The sequence below is a fragment of the Saccostrea cucullata genome, unplaced genomic scaffold, assembly GCF_032062105.1.
Source record: "Saccostrea cucullata isolate Sc308-1 unplaced genomic scaffold, CSIRO_AGI_Scuc_v1 ctg344, whole genome shotgun sequence".
Taxonomy (NCBI): Eukaryota; Metazoa; Mollusca; class Bivalvia; order Ostreida; family Ostreidae; genus Saccostrea; species Saccostrea cuccullata.
In genome coordinates this window covers 225,475-247,101 of record NW_026933830.1, presented here as the reverse complement: position 1 = coordinate 247,101, position 21,627 = coordinate 225,475, and the positions used below count along the sequence as shown (strand labels likewise).

General features: G+C 36.0%; 3 protein-coding genes across 3 annotated transcripts; all 3 read right to left on the bottom strand.

The window, feature by feature from the left end:
* Positions 1–88: 88 nt before the first annotated feature.
* LOC134239426 (solute carrier family 49 member 4 homolog) lies at positions 89–6,430 on the bottom strand. Its single transcript, XM_062721610.1, has 10 exons — positions 6,162–6,430; positions 5,971–6,061; positions 5,695–5,858; positions 5,405–5,497; positions 4,851–4,980; positions 4,412–4,520; positions 4,037–4,059; positions 2,321–2,439; positions 1,031–1,213; positions 89–793 (listed from the first exon to the last, which is right to left on the bottom strand). Exons 1-10 carry the CDS (start codon positions 6,403–6,405, stop codon positions 333–335), a joined length of 1,617 nt encoding a protein of 538 aa, XP_062577594.1. The 5' UTR covers positions 6,406–6,430; the 3' UTR covers positions 89–332.
* Positions 6,431–8,758: 2,328 nt separating this feature from the next.
* On the bottom strand, positions 8,759–15,841 carry LOC134239425 (mitochondrial import receptor subunit TOM70-like). Its single transcript, XM_062721609.1, has 10 exons — positions 15,588–15,841; positions 13,940–14,119; positions 13,641–13,767; positions 12,906–13,015; positions 12,309–12,641; positions 12,083–12,217; positions 11,505–11,657; positions 10,615–10,670; positions 9,548–9,670; positions 8,759–9,323 (listed from the first exon to the last, which is right to left on the bottom strand). The coding sequence occupies exons 1-10, from the start codon at positions 15,831–15,833 to the stop codon at positions 9,149–9,151; spliced, it is 1,638 nt and encodes a 545-aa protein (XP_062577593.1). The 5' UTR covers positions 15,834–15,841; the 3' UTR covers positions 8,759–9,148.
* Positions 15,842–17,786: 1,945 nt separating this feature from the next.
* On the bottom strand, positions 17,787–19,730 carry LOC134239438 (uncharacterized). The gene is made up of 4 exons (XM_062721622.1): positions 19,442–19,730; positions 19,049–19,285; positions 18,637–18,819; positions 17,787–18,131 (listed from the first exon to the last, which is right to left on the bottom strand). Exons 1-4 carry the CDS (start codon positions 19,512–19,514, stop codon positions 17,902–17,904), a joined length of 723 nt encoding a protein of 240 aa, XP_062577606.1. The 5' UTR covers positions 19,515–19,730; the 3' UTR covers positions 17,787–17,901.
* Positions 19,731–21,627: the final 1,897 nt, after the last annotated feature.

Genomic DNA, 21,627 nt, shown 5'->3' with positions numbered 1-21,627 from the left:
GTTTCATAATTTTGATAAATTTTAGTTTCCCTGAGAAAATATTTCTTATAATCTTTTGAAAAGATATAATTATCTTTAAAGTCTAGAATCTCATCTCAAGAAAACAACAGAAACAATGGGAAAAACTCTCTTTAGAATTCGATCCAGCCATAAGTCGGGGTCTTGTATAAACCCTGATTAGTGTATTCTTGTCAGTTACCAATCTCTGACTGAAACACTCATGATTGTAACCGACCGCTCATTTTGATTAATAATCAAATCTGGTGGATTTCAATGAAATTGAAGTGTCCCGCTCCGGTTCGGGATAATCGACGTTTTGTTGTGCGTTAGTTCTAAAACCTGCGATACCGAGAGTCATCTGATTGGTTAATCGGATACTCTGACTGTGAGGCATCTGATTGGTTGATAGGAAACTCTGTCTGAAAGGCATCTGATTGGTTGATTGAATATTCTGACTGGGAAATATCTGATTCGTCAATTGAATACTCTGATTGTGAAGTATCTGATGGGTAAATTGAATATTCAGCCTGGGAAATGTCTGACTGGTCGATTGAATATTCTGATTGGGAATTATCTGATTGGTTGATTGAATATTCTGACTGGGAAGTATCTGATTGATTGATTGGATACTCTGGTTTCGGGGAATTTGATTGGTTGATCCTTGACTCAGAGTCATGTGATTGGTTGATTGGTATGTCTATATCTAGTCTTCTGTATTCCTCCTTGAACATTGCTAATACCAACACAGATAAGAATGACGTCACAAATATCGCCCAATTCGGCCACATTTTCCCTAGGGAGAAATTTTACGTTAGATAAAATATTTTCTTTTGTTAATACTAATGATCCAAACATGCATATAAAGATTGTAGAATTATATCACAAGTAAAAGGTAAATTTACACAATTTATCTTCTATCTCAAACATCCAGGAGAAAAAGAGGGGAGGGGGGATTCATTAACACCTATGAAAACAATTTTATTTATGAGAAAAAAAATTTACAATCTTTATGAACACGTGTATTTCTTACCTATGTTTGGTATAAGTGAGATTAAGAGGAAGACAGTGCTGCCGATGTTGAGCAAAAAAGATAGGAAGGCGGAAATAGTGGCCTCTGACACGGGGAAGAGGTTCTCACACGTCATCTCGTAGTAGAGGGGCTGGGCGCCACTGGTCAGGACACAGGCCGCAATAAAGGTCAAATAAAACAACCCTGAAAAAAGTAGTTACTATAATTAGACTAGGCGCCACTGGTCAGGACACAGGCCGCAATAAAGGTCAAATAAAACAACCCTGAAAAAAAGTAGTTACTATAATTAGACTGGGCGCCACTGGTCAGGACACAGGCCGCAATAAAGGTCAAATAAAACAACCCTGAAAAGAAGTAAAGCCGCAATAAAGGTCAAATAAAACGACAGTGAAAAGATTGCAGATGTAGTGATAAAAAGTGAGTATGATTCAGGAAACATACTATGAATAAAAGGCATAACACTTTCGTAAACTGATTCAGCAAAATAAGTTTTACCAAATATTTAACGTAACTACCATGTCATATTGATTCATTAGGTTCTATATGCGTCACATTCTGTTGGGGAAGTGCTCCCGACAATAAACCATATAAGACCTACTACCATAAACATCCAAAAAAAAAAAACCCAACCATTAGCATAAACACATGATAAACACCCGGAAAAAACAACAACAAAACACCATGAACACTAGACAAATCATAAAGGAAAACGCTAATCAAAGCTCAAAATATCCATGATATATAAAAGAGTAAGACAGACAACAGTGAATTATCAAAGAATAGGAATTGTTTACAGGACAAAATTACGGATCTCTGGAAACAAAAAATTAGAATCAGGTACAGTGTACGTAAGAGTTATCCTTGGTCAAAATGGTAAAGCAAGTCAGTCGAAATAAGATACTAGTATATGGAAAGTTAAAAAACCTTGTAATTTCAACTTATATGTCAGTAATCTCTCTCTGTGTAATAAAAATCGTTCTCAGGAGATGTCCTCTAATTACCGGTAATGGTGAATCATGCAGTTAGGGATCGTAAAACCTCTAAAAGGGTTAGTACATGATTAAGGAATTCGACAATGGAAAAGCTGAAGTCATTTCCTTTGGCCATTATCGACCATCGTCAGTAAAATACACATCGATAAGAGTAAAGAGATTTTTGTTGTAGAATTTTCTTTTTCCACCTTTTGAATGAGCCTAAAATAAAATTGTATTGAAAATAAAAGTTAATCGAAATTACTAGAGATACAAAAATGAAACTGCACTTTCACTGGGTATGAGTTTTTATACGTACACGATTCAGTAGGTATGACTTTCTTCAGTAACAGTACGAAGAGAAGGAAAAACAAGGTAGCGATACTGAAAATGGCCACCATTATAGACTTCGTCTTCCTCTGTAGTAGGTCCGATACTCTAAACATAAATCAATCTGATTAATTATATAAATGTCAAATAAATATTGAAGCTTGTATTTTTTTGTGAAGAGTTTATTATTATATACAAGTTCAAACAAGGTTCATTCTTCTCTAGTTTTCAACTTTCAGAAAACTCATTATACAAATGGATTTCTTTCGGAAAGCAGACCAATCACAAGACACGATGGCCGATATCAGCCTGTCTAAAATAAAATTACACGACCTATAATTTTGTCTTTTGTACATAAAACATTATTCCATAAATGTAAGCTGTTTCTAAAAAAAAGTTATTTTGATGTAAAAATGTACATGTACAATTCTTAAAAGGTGACAAAAAAATCTATAGCGGTATAATTAGCATACTTCTACTTGACGTTTGATAACCTGAACGCAATAAATAAAAGATAATGGTTCTGATTAAGAAATTTAAAAAAATCAATTAAAGTATTTTTCCAGTCACTGAACTTTTATCTGTTACATTTTCAAAGAAAGTGGCTTCCGTCAGCGCACGTACATGTTGTACCTCAAATCACTTGACTCGACACTAATCTAGTGTTTCGGCGGTTTGATATATACGAGATTCATGATTTTTATAGTATATTGATTAGCTGCAAATCCGCCATCATCAAGAGCCTATTTTCACATTTGTTATACAGGTTACGAAATTAGCAAGGAGAAAAGCATATCACTCAGGTTTATATTTTGAATAACACAATAGTTTATTCCGAGTGAGATGTATGTGCAATTCTATCAATATAAAATTATTTTATTAATTCTTATATTAATTTCATTTACAAAAATTTTATTTAGAATATATTGCGCAGGTTTTTTTTTCTCTAAGAACTCATCGCATAATCAATTTTTTTTGTAATATTTGCATGGAATTAATATAACATTTTGATATATAAGTGCGTATGGTCCATCTTTTTTGTAAACACAAATTTGCTTCATCTCTTAGATTCTGTTTAAATGTCCGCAATGTCCTATACCAGGTATTACGTGATTTATTGTTGAAATAAGCAGATGAAAGTGTAAGAATCGGGGGGGGGGTATTTCTAATTGTAATTTTAAATAAAAGAATTGTACTTGTAATTGTAATTATGGTGACAAAATCTTTTATATATACCCTATAGATTTTTTTGTCAACTTTTATGAATTGTACATGTACATTTTTTTTTTTTCGAAAGAACTTTTTTACATACGGTTTTTCAAGAAATGTACATGTACAACAAGTAAAATTATAGACCACATTAACTTTTTTTATTTTGTACATGTACCCCCCCCAAGAAATGTACATTTTCCGGGACAAAATTATAGGTCGTGTAATTTTATTTTAGACAGGCTGATATCGGCCATCGCCGTGTACCTTTCTAAAATTTTTGATTCCACCAATAATTCCCTTATGTTGTAAAATTTTATTTTTAATTCTGCCTGCCTCTTTCTAAATAAAACACTTATTCCATAAATGTAAGCTGTTTCTGAGAATTTTATTTTGATGTAAAAATGTGTAACTCTGATTCTTAATTAATCCATTAAAATCAGTAAGGCGCAAAAATTAAGCTTTAAATTACTGAGTATAAAAAAAGATCTCTAACGTCAGAATGTATACCTGAGATATCTGATTAAGAAATTTAAAAAAAACCAATAATATTTTTCCAGTCACTGAAATAATACATAAACAATGCTGCAGGAAAAAATAGTGGTCATCGGTGGCTTAAATATTTTGTTTTAAACTTAATACTTTGTTTAAAGAATCGGGATCAGCACATTTATAAAGGAAGAAATACACCAATAATATTTTTCCTGTCACTGAAATACATGTAATAAATAACAATACTGCAAGAAAAAATGGTGATAGTTTATACATTGTGCTTTTAACTTATATTTTGCTTTAAGAATCGAGATCAGCACATTTATGGGGATCCAAATATGAAATATAAGAAAAAACTAATGTAGGTCAATATCTTAACCTGAGAGATTCCAAAAGGGTGCAGGACAACATCTGACGTGGTGATCCAGGCCCCGTATACCGCCGTGGGGACAGCATAACATAACGCCAGGTGCCAAAACCTCAACTGTCTATAAAGTATTCATAATAAGAGATGTTTCTGAAACACTTGTGCCCCCCTTCCAAATAATTGGAAATTTTCCTTCTAGATTCAAGGGGCATAACTCTGTTAAAAATGTCTCGATCATACCCAAAACAAGATTTGACCTAGATATTCTTATGATAAATCTGTATACGAAATTTAATTTTAGTGTGTGCAAGCAAGGGGGAGAATACCTAGCGAAACCCTTGGCTTGCGAATTCAGTTATCTGAAGTATTGTCCATTGGTCTAATCAGTCACTTTAGAAAGTGGGCATCAAATATTTTTAGTTCTCATTGATTGATCAACACATTTACTCACGTGACCGCTGTTTTAATCCCCTCCCACATCCCGAGCCTCTCTTTGGTGGCGGTGATACTGGGCGGGTGTTCCGGTTTGTTGGGGAAATATATCAGAACGGAAACAAATAGCAGCACGGCGACACCACACTCTGAGAAAGGAATACGATGAGACTAGCAGAGAGTGAACATACTAGAATCAGTCCACGGCGAGAGAGTTTAACAGTAACTTTTACTTGACGGAAGCAGCATGACACTTTACTTTCTTTGATTTCTTAAAATATTTTGATTCTGGGAATTGAAACAAATGGTCTGTACAAAATACATGTTAATAACTACCAGTATGAGGCCTTTACATAAAAACGAAAAGTTATATATAACCACCTGCATAATTTAATGTATACAGCCTGTCTTTCACTTCTTGAAAATCTGTAAAAATGTAACTTCTTAAATTTAGATAACATTTCTCCCATGATTTTTAATGTAAATCTCTTCTTTAATATTAAATTATTATTCGGAAGACTTAAATAATATATACATAATAAGATTGGTCTTTCTCATTATAATTTCACTTACTTGGATAAGTTTTATTTTGCTCACTGCAGTTTGAATTTTTTGACCACGTGACATTATCACATATAACGATTGGCTCTGGTACAACAGCGGGCCCTTTAAAATGGCATTTCAATTTGAATGTATCTTCAGCCATATTTAACTGAATATTAATAAAGAAAATAATTATGAAATACCCTTTAAACCATAGGGGAAAATGAAACCTTCTTTTAACATAAGGCCTGTTACATTCCTTTTTTAACAACAGTTAATGACCATTAGTTTTGCTCGTTGGTTCAAAATGTTTTATTTACCTACGACAAAAACGAATGCCCCGCCCATTCCGGCGCTGACGATGTAAAACACCGTAGCAGTTGCTCTTTGAGTGGGCGGGAACCAAGTCTCTGATAGGACAGTCGGTCCACATGACGTCACGGCTCCACCACATCCGTTTAAAAACAACCCAACAGGGATCAGCCTTTTAAAGACCATCAGAAATTTAACAAAAAATAAAAAAGCTGATCAAGTTTGATTTTAAAAATATTTTTTAAAATGTTCTGCAAAAACTTATTTAAAAAAAATGTAGTTACCATGAACTGAGGCTGTTGTTGAGCGGAAGACTTTTCAGCGTGATTCCGACAGCCGTCAGCATGGTACAGAAAATCATCCCATACCTCATTCCTAAAAATATATATTGTTATATTTTTATTTAAAAAATATTTTAAAATCTAGAAAAATACCATTACGCGTTATATCTCAGTAATATGATCATTTATGATACCTTTTGCAAACACGATCCAAGTAACAGGTAAAATCATCAGAATTGTACCAATATTCCCATAATTCAACGACATGTTTATGTTGGAATCCGACCAATCGTAGACCAGCTTTACGGACTGAGCGATGGGTGGAAACTCCGCCCACGCGGCGTTATACAGCCAGCAGTGGAGGGAGACGATGGTCAGTAGATACCACCGGACACCGTACGTCCGCACCACCACCTCGGCTGGGCTACCGGTCGACATCGACTAGCTTATATCCGCTACCGTCCGACAGCAAAACGTTTATCCAGCAGCATGTTACATGTATATGTGTAGAAGCATGATAATGAAGTAAATTGTGTTAGATTTATCACACTAGTATGCACCAATGATTATCTCCCGCGATAACAACAGGGTACACACGACCTTTTCACAATGTGACCTAGTTAACCTTCAGTATGTACTGTCAAATCTGCTGGACCTTACTGAACCTCCCCTATAATGACTTCTTAACTTAACACATGTATCGCCAAGTATACGGTAATGATCTGCATCTTTAATTTCCAAGCATTATCTTTCGTGCACACAGACAGAACATCGCCTTAATAAATTTTAAATAATTTTGAAGCCTTGCTTTTCAGTTACTGACTACAGTATACTGTACAACCAAACATTTTCGATAAGTGATTGAAGGAAAAATTTATTGGTTTGAAGAAAATGTTGATTAAAAATCATATAATTTGATGTTTTTTGTAGTCTATACATTTGAAAAGCGATCCAAAAAGCTGTTCATGATCAGAATGGGTTCTAAGGATTTTGATCTTCTACTTGATTTAGCAATGTTTTTATCGTTTGCGATAATAAGACTTTTTTGAAAAATTTAATTTGTGTCCCTTTCGTGCACAGATTCTGGATTTCACAAATGCACACTCGGAATTTTCATGGCTAAAAACAAGAGGAGGAAAAATAGTATATGGCTAAATTGAAGAGGAGGGGAAACAGCACACATTGCTAAACAGAAGAGGAAAGGGGAAAACAGTACAACATGGCCAAACAGAGGAAGAGGGGAAACAGTACAAAATGGCTAAGAGAAGAGGAAGGGGAACAGTACAAAATGGCTAAGAGAAGAGGAGGGGGAACAGTACAACATGGCTAAACAGAAGAGGAGGGGAAACGGTACAAAATGGCTAAAGAAAAGAGGAGGGGAAACGGTACAACATGGCTAAACAGAAGAGGAGGGGAAACAGTACAACATGGCTAAACAGAAGAAGAGGGGAAACAGTACAACATGGCTAAACAGAAGAGGAAATGGGAAAACAGTACAAGGCTAAACAGAAGAGGAAGGGAAACAGTACAACAAGGCTAAACAGAAGAGGAAGGGAAACAGTACAACAGAAAAGGAAGGGAAACAGTACAACAGAAGAGGAAGGGAAACAGTACAACAGAAGAATAAGGGAAAACAGTACATGCCTAAACAGAAGAGGAAAGGGGAAAACAGTACAACAGAAGAGGAGGGGAAAACAGTACAACAGAAGAGGAAGAGAAACAGTACAATGTGACTAAACAGAAGAGGAGGGGGAAACAGTACAACATGGCTAAACAGAAGACGAGGGGGAAACAGTACAAGAGAAGAGGAGGGGAAAACAGTACAATGTGACTACACAGAAGAGGAGGGAAAACAGTACAACAGAAGACGAAGGGAAAACAGTACAACACAGCTAAACAGAAGAAAAGGGGAAAACATAAAACATGGCTAAACAGGAGAGGAAAGGAGAAAACAGTAAATTGGCTAAACAGAAGAGGAGGGGGAAACAGTACACAGCTAAACAGAGGAGGAGGGGAAAACAGTACATGACTAAACAGAAGAGGAAACGGGAAAACAGTAAAACATGGCTAAACAGAAGAGGAAAGGAGAAAACAGTAAATTGGCTAAACAGAAGAGGAGGGGAAAAAAGTACAACAGAAGAGGAGGGGAAAACAGTACAACATGGCTAAACAGAACAGGAGGGGAAAACAGTACAACATGGCTAAACAGAACAGGAGGGGAAAACAGTACAACATGGCTAAACAGAAGAGGAAAGGGGAAAACAGTACAAGGCTAAACAGAGGAGGAGGGGAAAACAGTACAACAGAAGAGGAAGGGAAACAGTACAACAGAAGAGGAAGGAAAAACAACTTGGCTAAACAATGTAAAACAGAAGAGGAGGGGAAAATAGTACAACACGGCTAAACAGAGGAGGATGGGGAAAACAGTATATGACTAAACAGAAAAGGAAAAGGGAAAACAGTACAAGGCTAAATAGAGGAGGGGAAAACAGTATAACATGGCTAAACAGAAGAGGAAAGGGGAAAACAGTACAACATGACTAAATAGAGGAGGGGGAAAATGGTACAACGTGACTAAATAGAAGAGGAGGGGAAAACAGTACAGTGATATCTGAGTACTTAACTATGAGAGAATGAGGATAGAACTTTATTCTGAATTGATCTCTGCATTACCAACTTTTTATTTTATCAAAAACATGATAAAATTTGGAATGTGGCTACCTCAAAATGGATGCTTAGGTATTTCAACATTTTCTCTTAAGGTACTGTAAAAATCAGTTGAAAAAAACACTGTGTTGCTATGACATTTATTAATTCTACTGTATCAAACTTCTTAAATATAAAACTGTGCTTAGTCTCTACCAAAAAAAACCTCACAAATGTTGATGAAATGATGAATTTGAAAAAGCACTTGCTAAACAAGACCCTGATAATGTAAGCTAAATTGGAATGGAACAAATGTTTAATCACTTTGATTAACATAATTGTACAATAAAGAACCTGGACTGCAAACAAGCTAATTGTCCTGTGTCTTCTCCAGTAATAACCTGACAGTAATTTTCCCCTACTGACTCACTCCACACTGTCTTCATACAGTAGTTAGAAAGTTAAGATCACAGTATTGTTATGGTTACAATCCCAGTCTAAGGGGAGATCACTCAGTCCCAGTCTAACGAATCACTCAGCTGTTCATGCCGGACAGACTTGGTAAATTAATGCCGAGTTTCTTTGCGACATTTAACTGTGCTTTAGCGGCATCAGAAAGGGAGAAGAGATGTGCCATTTCGGATTCTGTCTTGGACAAAGATATTGCTTTCTGAAACAACTCAATGGCTTTCTCCATACTACCAGGTCCCCTGAAAAAACAGATGCACGATCAAAACCAGAGATTCAATCTAAACAACTGTTTATATATAAACTCAAAGAACACAATTAATGGAATAATTTAATGCCCTTTATCACATTTTAGGTTAAAATTTGTAACTTACTATTCAATAAGTTTACCATCTCTAAATAGAATAAAATTTACTTAATAACAAAGTAAGAGTTGTCTCTCTTTTATGAATTCAGCTTAACTTACTTTTGGACCTCCAGAGTCCCTAACACTTCATATGCATATTCACATTTGGGATCCAGCTCAATGGCTTTATTGATTATAGAGGTGGCTTCCTGTATGTTTTGTTTCCATTGTAACTGTAATAATCTGAAATTGTGCAAGAACCTCATCAGTTTCTGTTTGCTTTGTGTTTTTAGTGAAGAAGTTAGCTTCAAAATAGACAACAGCAGAAGAGACTTTTCATTGGGTTTTTTGGGGTTTTTTTTCATTGTCTTGTAATACTCATAATTAATATTAATCCTATGTAAAACTGCATCTTTCTTCCTTTGATCTTTACAAAATGAAAAGCTTGCCTACTGAACTTGGTATAAAAAAATTTGTAGGATAGAAATGTAATTGTTAAATTTTTTTTAAAAGGATGAATTTTTTTGATGTACGGAAAAATTTGTGTTCCACCATTTAAGCATAAAGAGTGCCTATATTTACCCTCTATGTACGACCGCTGTAGCATTATCTGGTTCCAGCTAAAGGATTATTTGCTTGAAATAATATAATTTGGATTAAACAAGCCTCCTAAAGTGTTATTAGGATATGAAGGGCCTTTTACACAAAACATCAAATGATTAAATCAGCAAAGGCCTTTTACACAATTAAAATTGAAAAATGTGTACATTAATACACCATCCATAAACTGACATGTAGTTTGACAAATTATCTTTAATTAGTAAATTACACTGAATTATTTACAATAACAGGGCCCTGGCCTCTCCGTAGTCAGGGAACATGTCCACACATTGTTTGTAGGACAAATTGATTAATGAAATGACTTTTTAAAAAATGTCATATTTTTAGGTTCATCCCCACCATCTGGCAATTAAAAAAAACAAAAAAACAAGAGAACATTTTCGTCGCCAATATCAAATTTACTGCTCTGTTTTTTTTTTAACAGATTGTGTAATTTAAAACAATGTCGTGTACAAATATGAAAAGCTTTCAAGTATCCAGTAATAAACGACAGTCAAGAAAGTTTTGTCTAGATGCAATATATCTACATTTGTATTACCAAAGACCATTTTATGTAAACAATTTACCCTCTATGTACGACCGCTGTAGCATTATCTGGTTCCAGCTCCAGAGATTTTGCAAACTACACTGTGATAAGAACAAAACATCAATGATTACATCAAATAATTTTTCAGCAAAGGCCTACACAAAACAATACTAACTAATTACATGTAGTTTGACAAACATTTTACTGACATGCTCAATAGTTGGTTTCTGGATGTAGGAAGAGGATTCATCTTACCAGCAAATGACTTTTGTACAGATTGTGTAATGACACGGTACAAATATGAAAAGCTTTCAAGTATCCAGTAATACCAGCAAATGACTTTTATCTACGTTTGTATTACCAAAGACCATTTTATGTAAACAATCTTACATTGTGATAGTGACTTTTGTAATTATGGAGGGGGGATTATACTGACATGCTCAATAGTTGGTTTCATCTTACCAGCAAATGACTTTTGTACTTGGAGGGGGAATTATAGTCATCTTACCAGCAAATGACTTTTGTACTTGGGAGGGGGGATTATAGTCATCTTACCAGCAAATGACTTTTGTACGTGGGAGGGGGGATTATAGTCATCTTACCAGCAAATGACTTTTGGACGTGGGAGAAGGGATTATTGTCATCTTACCAGCAAATGACTTTTGTACGTGGGAGGGGGGATTATTGTCATCTTACCAGCAAATGACTTTTGTACGTGGGAGGGGGGATTATTGTCATCTTACCAGCAAATGACTTTTGTACTGGGAGGGGGAATTATAGTCATCTTACCAGCAAATGACTTTTGTACATGGGAGGGGGGATTATTGTCATCTTACCAGCAAATGACTTTTGTATGTGGGAGGGGGAATTATAGTCATCTTACCAGCAAATGACTTTTGTATGTGGGAGGGGGAATTATAGTCATCTTACCAGCAAATGACTTTTGGACGTGGGAGGGGGGATTATTGTAATCTTACCAGCAAATGACTTTTGTACATGGGAGGGGGCGAAGGTTGTACTTTTACTGATAGCATTCTCCAGATCTCGGATGGCATCCTCCATTCTGTCTAACTGAATGTTGTGCTGTTAACATTAAATAAAAAGCTGTTATTTCTTTTCATATATTTATATACAGTGGACCTTCAGATATCCGGATGCCAGATATCCGGATGCTTCATTATCTGGATGACTTTTCATCGAAACAGAATATTTTAATGTTACATTGTCTTGTTTAATTGGTAATTCAGATATCCAGATGCTTCACATATCCGGACAAATTGACAAGGAACCAAAGCGTCCGGATAAATGAGGCTCCACTGTACTCCACATATTTATATACTATAAAATTAAATCCTCTATAATCTATAAGTAATTCATGTTATCTGGGTAACAGTTGACATCCCCCACACAGAAATCCTTTGACACACATTTAACATATATTTAATATTGTTTCGGAAATTTCATAACCCTCCCCCTTTCCCTTGCTTTCCTAAGATTCTGACACTTACATGTCCCCGGTGATGGTAGACATCTACGTTATCGGGGTCAATTCTGACGGCCGTCGCGAAGTCGTCCAGTCCCTCCGTGTGTTTCTCCTGCTGTATGTACAGAGTTCCCCTCTTGATCAAGGCGTTAACCTTCACCTGAAAATCAACAAAATAATGATAATGTTCAACTGATCCAAAAGGTTAAAAATCATCTAAATTCTTTACAACTACTTTTTTACTAACTCACCCTTTTGTCTAGTGTTTCAGCAGCTAACACTTGGTTGAAGTCCTCTAGGGCCTCTTTTTGTTGATTACACAGGAAATACATGGTTCCCCTTAGGAGCCTCGCCTCCACCATTTTGTCTGTGTTGGCTGCGATTTCCTTGGAGCAGCAGTCGATGATCCCCTCGTATTCCTCCGCGGCCAGCTTATGCAGCGCCCCCTGGTAGGGACTGTCGTCCTCTGAGTGTCCGTTCTGCTGCGTCTGTAGGGCTTTGGCCGCATTTATGACCGGGTCATTTTGGAATGACCTTAAGTAAGTACGGATAAACTGCCTGGATGGAATCATTGGCTTCTTCTTCTGCAAAATACAAAAAAAAAGTTTGTTCTCTCTTCCATGCACTGACACCATTCCACACTCACATTTCAAACATATCTCAAACCTAGAAAAATTACAGACTTAAGAATTTCTTTACTTTGAAAAAGAAAGCACTTCCAAATGAAATTGAAAAACTGTTGTTTTTAGTAGAATATTGTATTATACATAATTTTTCAGTTATTGAGTAAAAAATATTCACAATGATGGAGCTCTGCTATTTTTCATGATAATCGTTTTATTTTTCACCTTGAATGCCTCCTTGGCCTTGGTTTGTCCAAGAGTTTTTAGGACTCGGTCAGCAGTCATCAGAGACTGGGGGTTCTGGAACCCCTCCAAGATACACACTGCAGTCACATCTAAGGAATACACATTATAGTACACATTAATGTGCAGTTCATCACATGCTGCCTGTCTGGTACTTAAGAGGTATAACAAGATGTGTTTGTGAAACACTATGCGCCCGGCAGCAACAAAGTTCGAAAAAAGCTATTTTTAGCATATAGGTCACAGTCAAGGTCCCAAGGTCATTGACCATGGTGTCATTTGAAAGAGCATAATTAGTGGAGTATGCATATCAAATATTAAGTCTCTACCTTTCATGGTTCAAAAGTTATGGCGAAGGTTAAAGTTTGGGGACAAACAAACAGACAGACAGACAGACCCTATACGCCTTGGATCTAAATAATGGGACTTTGGGACTTTGGACTCAAGTGAATGGATCTTATAATTTGGTGCAGAATTTATTTTCACTATCTTATCAATAAAGCCTGCCTTTTATTTGCCCAGGACTAAAGAAATTTTTTATTTTATGATATATTGCATTTTTTATATGTGATCAAAAAATCCAGAATCATTGACTCTGGGGTAATTTTCTAATGACATAGTAGAAAGATAACTACTGGCATTAAAACTACCAAAGACATTTGCTGTTCGTCCAGGAGATAAATATATTGTTGTCTAAGTAAGTAGAAGGAAGCTCACCTTCCAAAGCTTGAGTTAGGTCCCCACTTTGTTCACATGCTAAAGCCCTGCGTGACAGAGCCTTCTGGTATTTAGGATTCAAACGTAATGCCTCGTTACAGTCATCTATCACCATCTTGGTATTTTTCTACAAAGCAAAACAAAGGATAAGTCTTACTTTCATAAGATACAATACTCTGTTATATTTCAGAATAGTTACAAGCTTTATTCTTATCTAATAGTAACTTCATTTACTTGTTTACATCTTAATACCCGGTAATTTAAGAAGAAATGAGATGGAATTTACACAAACTTCTAACCAGTTTTTCGTAAGCAGCTGCTCTGTTGTGATAAAACGTGGACAGAGCCTCTTTGTCGCCCGGGGGACACATTTTGATGGCGTTGGTGTAACAGTTAATGGCCTGGTCATATTTCCCTCCCTTGAAGTATTTATTTCCCTTGTTTTTTTCTGCCTGTGCCTGTTCACTGGGAGTCAACTCCTGTGAAAAATAACAAATATACAAAGTTAACATTCTAGTTAACACTGATCTTATTGTTACAGTACTAAAATGTCCTCAATGTAGTACAATCATTACACTGCCCTTCATCTTACAAGACCTCTGTTTCATACTAGAAATGTGCATATTAAATCAACACACTGAAAATTCATCACAATTCTCTTCATTAACTGATTAATGGAATTAAGAATTATTGTATGTAGGGTCAGGATAATAAAAGTAGTTGCTTTAATCATATTTTAGTGTGTACTTGAATAAGTTTATAAGAAGAACAGTTAATCAGGCATTCAAATATGTAGCTTATATTACTTGGGACACATTTATTGGAAAGAAGTTTATTGATGAATGTTCTTGGATGTTCATGTATGCATGTCATTAAAATTCTGTTTCATACTTGAATGAGTCTTGAAAGGTCCCCAAACTTAATTAATCTCTCTTTTTTACTTAAGATATTAAATATTTCAATTTAAGAATTTAATTTTAGATTTAAAATTTCTCTAATCTTTAAAATATTATTATTCTATGGACCCTATTTAATAACAGAATTTTTCATGATGAGATGGCAAGCTAAAATAAAAAGGGACAGCCATTGCTAGTCTATGTGTAATGACATAGTGTAGCAGACAGTATAATTATAGGGAACTTGCACTGCCTCGCTAGTGGTAAGGGTGCCGGTGTGTCCCAACACACAGGCTATTCTGCAATCTGCACTAGATTCTACATCAGTCTTCGCGAAAAAGAAAAATCCTCACAGGACATTCGGACAGACAATTAAAACAATTTCACAGGACCAAACAAGTTTTCATCAGTCCAAAACTTTGATCATAATGATAATAACGATGTTTCTTTATAATAATTATGAATTAATAAACAAATTACACATTAAAATATACCTGAAATGTTTCTATTTCTTTCCTGGTACTGTACTATCGAACTATTTTAGAAACATTGTGGCAGAAGTAGGTTTTAATAAAACAATCACGATTGATAAAATGTTTTAAATAATGTGTTTTGGTATTAGTTAAAGCGTCCATATGATGATATAGAAAATATAAAATTTAAAACACAAGCAAAACAAACCTCGGACAATCAGACCGAGTTTACTAGTCTGTGCATCAGACCAATAAGATTTTCACCTGTTTTGTCCGACGGACTGGTGTTTTTGGGATAGACTGCTACATCATTATCAAAAATAAATAAAAACATTATCTTCATATTTATGATTATCTAAAAGCAATTTCCTTTAAAAAGTCCGCAAATCAAGCTTCTTAATTGATTAGGCCTATAAATATTTAATAAACTAAAAATATAGCAGGAAAAGAAAAACATTGTCTTTGAACTGGGCCTGATCTAACTGTGAAGGTCACAGCTTCTGATTTTTTAAGTAATTTTTATTTCTACATTCATCAAAATAATCAAAACTAAAGGAATTCGATAACAAGCAAATAACCTTTTCAGGCTTTTCACTGCCTTGTGAAGCTGGATTTGCTGCTTTCGCTTTCGTAGTCTCGGTTTTACTTTTGTTTTCGTCTCTCTTCTTTTGGGTCTGGTTTTGTCTGCGTTTCCTGACATACCACAGTCCACCTAGGACTACTGCGATAGGGGCACCCACAGCCAGGCCGATTTTCCATTTCGGCCACGCGTCGTTCGTGGTTTCCGTAGGGACTTCCACGCCGATACGTCTGGCGGCTGCCATGTTTATTACCCAAAGTGTCACGTGACAATTTTAATAAAAGACGGAAAATATTTCTCCGGAAAAATCGCAAGCGTTATTATTTCCAAAAATTTTTTTTACCTACCTGAACAAGTTGACAAGCAAAAAAAGGAGAGTTGCTAAAATTCGAAAATCCTTTCGACGGGGGGGGGGGGGGGGGGGGGGGGGGGGGGGGGGGGGGGGGGTGTTTGAAGGGGGTAGAGGGCTAGAGGCAAACTTGTTCAATGCCAACTTCTTTACGGTAGTATAAAGTCGGAAAGGGGGGGGGGGGAGACCAGCCTTTCAATGAACGTTTTCAATAGTAAAAGTAATGTTGGGGAAAAAGGGGGGGGGGGTTGCTACGTTCCTGCTGTCGCCCGCGTGGCGCTGTGGTTCTAGAAGAGCGTTTAATCTACTTTTATCTCCAGTCGCAGGTTCGAATCCACTGCGAGACGTGGTGACCGGTCCTTTGGCTTATAACCCAGCACCATCATATTGTTAATAAAAAATCTCGAGGGGGACGTTAAACACTCTCCCCCTGCTTCTTAGAATTTTATGAAACTAAAAAATGGATTTTTAAAAAAACACCCACCCACCCTAAAAAAAAAGGAAAAAAACCTACTTGTATCCTGAAATCTGATATCTGTGGAGAGTATGATAACAATTTGAAGAAAAGAATTTTTTTCAACGCGTTAATGATAAATACAGTGTATATCCATTTTTTTCAGTTCTTTAAAAAATGTGTGTTTGCCCACTCCCGGCTAGAAATGGCCCGACTCAAAACGTCTTTCAGCAACACTATCTTTTTATTCATATATATACCACTTGTATAACATTTGTATACTTCGAAGAAAATGAGTTGAGGGGGTTAAGAGGACTTTCGATGAACATTTTATATAAGTTATGTCTGGAAAAAAGGGGACAGCCCCCACTCTACGTGCCTGCAAAACTAGTTAATTGGATTTTTTTTAACTCTTTGACTTCGGGGTTTCTTGCTCGATGAATAATGTACTCCTCCGACCTCGGTTGGCTAGTTCATCGTATTGACCTCAAATCAGCAATATGTCGCCCGCGTGGCACAGTAGTCTCGTGCAACCACGGAGATTTACCCGTGGAGACAGCCGAGCGTCTTACTGGTCCTTACGGACGTGGAGACCGATCCTTCGGATGAGATCGTATAAACAGAGGTCCCGTGTCGCAGTAGGTGCTGGCACAAAAGATCCATCCCTGCTCAATGGTCCGACGTGCCGAGTATAGGACAAAATTTGCAGCTCTCCATCGGCAAATGGTGGTGTCTCCATATAAGTGAAAAATTCTCGAGAGGGACGTTAAACAACATACAATCAATCAATCAATCATATCAGCAATATAATTACACAGAAAGATATCAATGCTATTTACATTAATTGTTATTCCCTCTTCACTGTCAATCAATCCAAGAAAAAATATTCTTGATCTCCAATTTATGAATAAATAAATATACTAGTATTCTTTTAAAAAATGCTTGCCGGGAAAAATACTCTTGTGTCTCTTTTCATACCGCTATATATTCACGAAGGATTACAAGAATTTCTCCCCGGAATAACAGGACACGGCTTTTTGATTTTCCCAAGTCTGAGAATAAGTAACAATATCTATTGATCCTGTCTTATAAATCTACCACGGTAAACACTGATCCAATTAACTAATCAATGCAATCCTCCTTCTAGAAACTAATTACGGAAATTAACTCGAAGTGATTCATTAATTTAAAACTGGACAATAAATTCCAAAGGTAGCGAATCGTGAGAGAAGGTCCTGTAGTTCAGTAACCAGTTAACAGTAAACAAACGAACAAGAACAGATCAAGGATCATTCGTCTTACAACGATAATCCCATCACTTGTTTTTTAATCTTTAGACAAAGTGTATCGTATTTCCTTCCACAAATTAATACAAAACATGAACAGATAGAGAACAAACGTATTCAATACGAAGTACAGATACATTGTACATTAACATAAGAATGCTAGTGGAATGAAAAAAAAGCAGTGTTTAAAATAAAAATTTCGATATTCTGACTGGAATATCACTTAAATCGCTATATAGGACATATCACAGAGAAATGTTTTCAGTGTGGCACACTGACCGTCGTTGAACTGAAACCCAATAGCGAACGCCATGATGACACACTCCTCCCCCGGACCGGATGTGGGTTCACTGGGGCCCCAATGGGGGGAGACAGGCGACAGAAGGTCCCCCGACATCCAATACCACGTCCCGGAAGTCAAATAAGCCCCGACTGTCACCGCCTGGGAGTGCCCTGTGAGAAATAAATAAATTACAACCCTGGAAGAAATAAACTACAACCCTGTAAACTGAACCATAATTTAGAGCTAGCCAAACAATTTCCTTCTCCAAGCGCTCTGTACTCTGCAAGTGAAAGTTGTGGTTCCTTCAGAATAGACCTTAATTAAAAACCGAAAGCATTACTTACACACTGAATTGGCGACGGATTTTCCCGTTATTTCCCGATCATGACAAGGAGCACACGGCGGATGTGACCGGTCGCCAGGGGATGCTCACTCCTCCGTGGCACCTGATCCCAACTCTGATGTTTCGGAGGTCCGTATTTGCTCTACTCATATGTTGTTTTGTTTATTTGACTTTTGATCTTGAATACTGTTCGTTACCTCCATATATTTTATTTGTACAAAAATATTAAACTTCAGATTCTCAAAAGGTAGTTCTGTGTAAATTTGACCATGCATGCATGTTGTCGATGGTCAGTGAAGTAAACATTCTGTATATATAATAATTATACTCACCAATCCCTAGCAGGTAACTCTGGACAAACGTGACCCTGAGGTCAGTGGTCAGTGAGGCTAGCCTCATGTTTTCTGTCTGACAGGCCAGGACCTGGTCGGGCCACGACAATTTAGTAACGTTTAATCTGACGCAATATCCGGTATCACCTGGCACTGCTACACAGCCAAGCTTACTGGCAGGATCTGGACAAAATCAAATGGACATCTCAAATAAGTCAGAAAGATACTTTGATATTTAATAGAATAAGGTTTTCAATTATGTTTTCACTGAAACTGAAACATTCCTGGAACTCTGCAATTCTTTTAAAAATGTAAAGTTCAAATAACATGGAGAGCAACTATGAACTTTGGGGGATTGAAGGAAAACTATTTACGAAATTCTGTTTTAAGTTACAGATATAATTTTGAGTACCTTGTATTTCGTAGTACACGAGGCCTGGCGAGGTTTGCATTGTGCTGGTAGTTGTATAAATCACGTGATGTCCGCTGCAGTAGGACTGTCCGTCCAGGAAGATGGACACGCACCTACTGTCCGTGGCACATGCCGCCAGACACGCCATCTTACTTCCGGACCTTTGCCAGAGCAAGTTAGAGATCGCTTTCTTATTACTTAGGGATGTCACTTTGGAAAAAGTAGTCTCTAAATACTCTGAAGAAAAAAAACCAGTCATATTACGAATGCGATTGCAATTTGAAAAGATACTAGTATACCTATAATAGTTGACTTTTCATCTAAAACTATACCCTGATCACGATAACATGTTAGCTTTCTTTCAGAAGTAATAGAAAACCTAATCGTACTCACCAGCAACGAACGGCAGTGGCAGAACTGAAAACAGAATCAGAAGTTCTGTCTGAAATGAAGAAATGTTTCCCATTCTGAAAATCTAACTACACTTCGCAAAAACAATGAGTTTGCAGCTCATTAATTATAACCATATTTTCACGACATTAAGATTGTTCGAGTGAGATGCTCCATACTCATACATGTAGCAGTTTGAGCTTTTTATTTTTAGATCAATGTATAAGAACCTCCTGCACTGCTGATTTATTAACCAATCATTAGTCCATGATTTGTCAAACTATTAAAGCAGCTTTATTCTTTTGAATCCATTTCTATCTAAATAGAACAGATTTATCTTTAGAGTAATTCATAACTTTTGTAGATCTTGTACTTCGATCTGATGATTGCCGCGGATGAATATATGGGGGATTATTTGCCAAGAGACGGTAAATAAAAAATACATCACTGGCAAATACTACAACATCTAAAGCACTCGTCGATATTTTCCCCAAGCTCTTCTAAAATGACCAGTTATCAAAGTTTTCTTTAATAGTAAAGAAGAATGTGAATTCATTTAGGGAATAATCTATTTTACAAAGATATACATTGCCTTGGCCAACCTAATAAAGATTACGAAACAGAGTGGCCTTAACTACAGTATTCAAAATTTCTTTAATAAAACCATACAGAATGCAAAATTTGATTAAAAATATTCAGTATGCAATATTCCATTGATAATATAATTCAGTATATATAATATTACGTAGACAATTCAGAATGCAATAATCCATAGACCATATCGAACAAAATGCAAAATATACATGTATTCAATTAACAATATCAAACAGAAAACGATACTCTACAGGCATTTAAATCAGAATGCCAGCTAAATGGTAATGAATCATTAGAAATAAAATATGGAATACAGTAATCCACATATACAATATCCATTTTGCAAATTCCAAATGTTATATATACAAAAAGCAATCTTCAATAGACAATATCAAAGAGAATGTAATATTTCTTATTCAATGTTTAAAAGAATGCAATATTCCAAAGACAATTTCAGAAAGTGCAATATTTCATAGTCAATATGAAAAGTGCATTAGTCAATATAGACAATATCATACAATATCAAACACATACGATGAAATACTATGTATATTATCATTTAGAATTTACTTCGGTATTCCATATATTATTTCACAAAGAATATCCAGTACTCCATAGCCAATAATAATTCAGTATGCTTTTATAATTATTGGTCATATTGTAAGCGGAATGGAATGCAATATTTTACTGAACATTAGTATCATATTATTTTTCTCGTTTATTCCAAGCTCTCTGATTAGCTCACACTTGATCACATGATCAAGTATATAACAGCATTAAGACTTGTGTTACTAATTATAGATTCTGAAATGCATATCAACTTGATATTTCTAAAAATGGAAATAATTTTCTGTTAGCAATAACCAAATGCAGTGTATGACGATGTTTCTGAATTTCTATTTATAATTAACGTATCGCCAAACCCCGCCCATCGCGCAATGGGAGATAACTCCAATGGCGCTCCGACATCATCAACATGGCGAGTAAGTCGACGCCGGTTGACTTGTCCGAAGTTCCTGATGATTTTGTTGCAAAGTATTTGCCATACGAACCCACTTTTAGACAAAAACAAAGGGCAAATGCTTTTACAATGGGTATATATATTCAATCACTCAAATATTCAAAAATTATTCCGTATTATCCCTGTCTGAGAAAACTATCGAAGCGTGAGAAAGTCCGAGTTCCATCATACTGTTAGCTGTCGACGAAGGAAAAAAAGCAAATTACAGAAACTTATTGCGACTGCAAAGCTGGGTAAATTATAAATTACAGCAAAGGCCTTTAATTCAATTTGCGATGTAATAAATCTGCAATAACACAAAACCCATGCGACATCGTAAAGACTTGCTTTTAGTTTCTTAGGGGATGATCATTTGATTCTGAAAGGGGGGCCGATAAAGGAGCTGAGTCATTTTGGAAATAAATAATCTGTCCTCTACTGGAAGGAAATAAATAATCTGCCCCCACCCCATCCCACGAATAAGAGTTGTCGACGGTGTTTTATTTCTTTTTTTTTTTAATTTTATTTATTTATTTTTTCTTTTTGCTTGTTAGAATTTCATAGGCGAAGAGGATTATAAATAATTAATACTGCC

Bases quoted from the DNA above. Each gene is read 5' to 3' on its own strand.
- LOC134239426 (XM_062721610.1), bottom strand. From the start codon at position 6,405: ATGTCGACCGGTAGCCCAGCCGAGGTGGTGGTGCGGACGTACGGTGTC. The intron at 4,981-5,404 runs GTAAGTGAAATT...TTCCTTTCTCAG, and splicing joins GCAAAATAAAACTTATCCAA to AGTGTGGTGTCGCCGTGCTG. The intron at 4,521-4,850 runs GTGAGTAAATGT...AATACTTTATAG, and splicing joins GGGATTAAAACAGCGGTCAC to ACAGTTGAGGTTTTGGCACC.
- LOC134239425 (XM_062721609.1), bottom strand. From the start codon at position 15,833: ATGGCAGCCGCCAGACGTATCGGCGTGGAAGTCCCTACGGAAACCACG. The intron at 14,120-15,587 runs GTTATTTGCTTG...TATTTTTCACAG, and splicing joins GCAGTGAAAAGCCTGAAAAG to GAGTTGACTCCCAGTGAACA. The intron at 9,671-10,614 runs GTAAATTGTTTA...GCACAATTTCAG, and splicing joins ACAGCGGTCGTACATAGAGG to ATTATTACAGTTACAATGGA.
- LOC134239438 (XM_062721622.1), bottom strand. From the start codon at position 19,514: ATGGGAAACATTTCTTCATTTCAGACAGAACTTCTGATTCTGTTTTCA. The intron at 19,286-19,441 runs GTGAGTACGATT...TTTTTTCTTCAG, and splicing joins GCCACTGCCGTTCGTTGCTG to AGTATTTAGAGACTACTTTT. The intron at 18,132-18,636 runs GTGAGTATAATT...TATTTCTCACAG, and splicing joins GAGTTACCTGCTAGGGATTG to GGCACTCCCAGGCGGTGACA.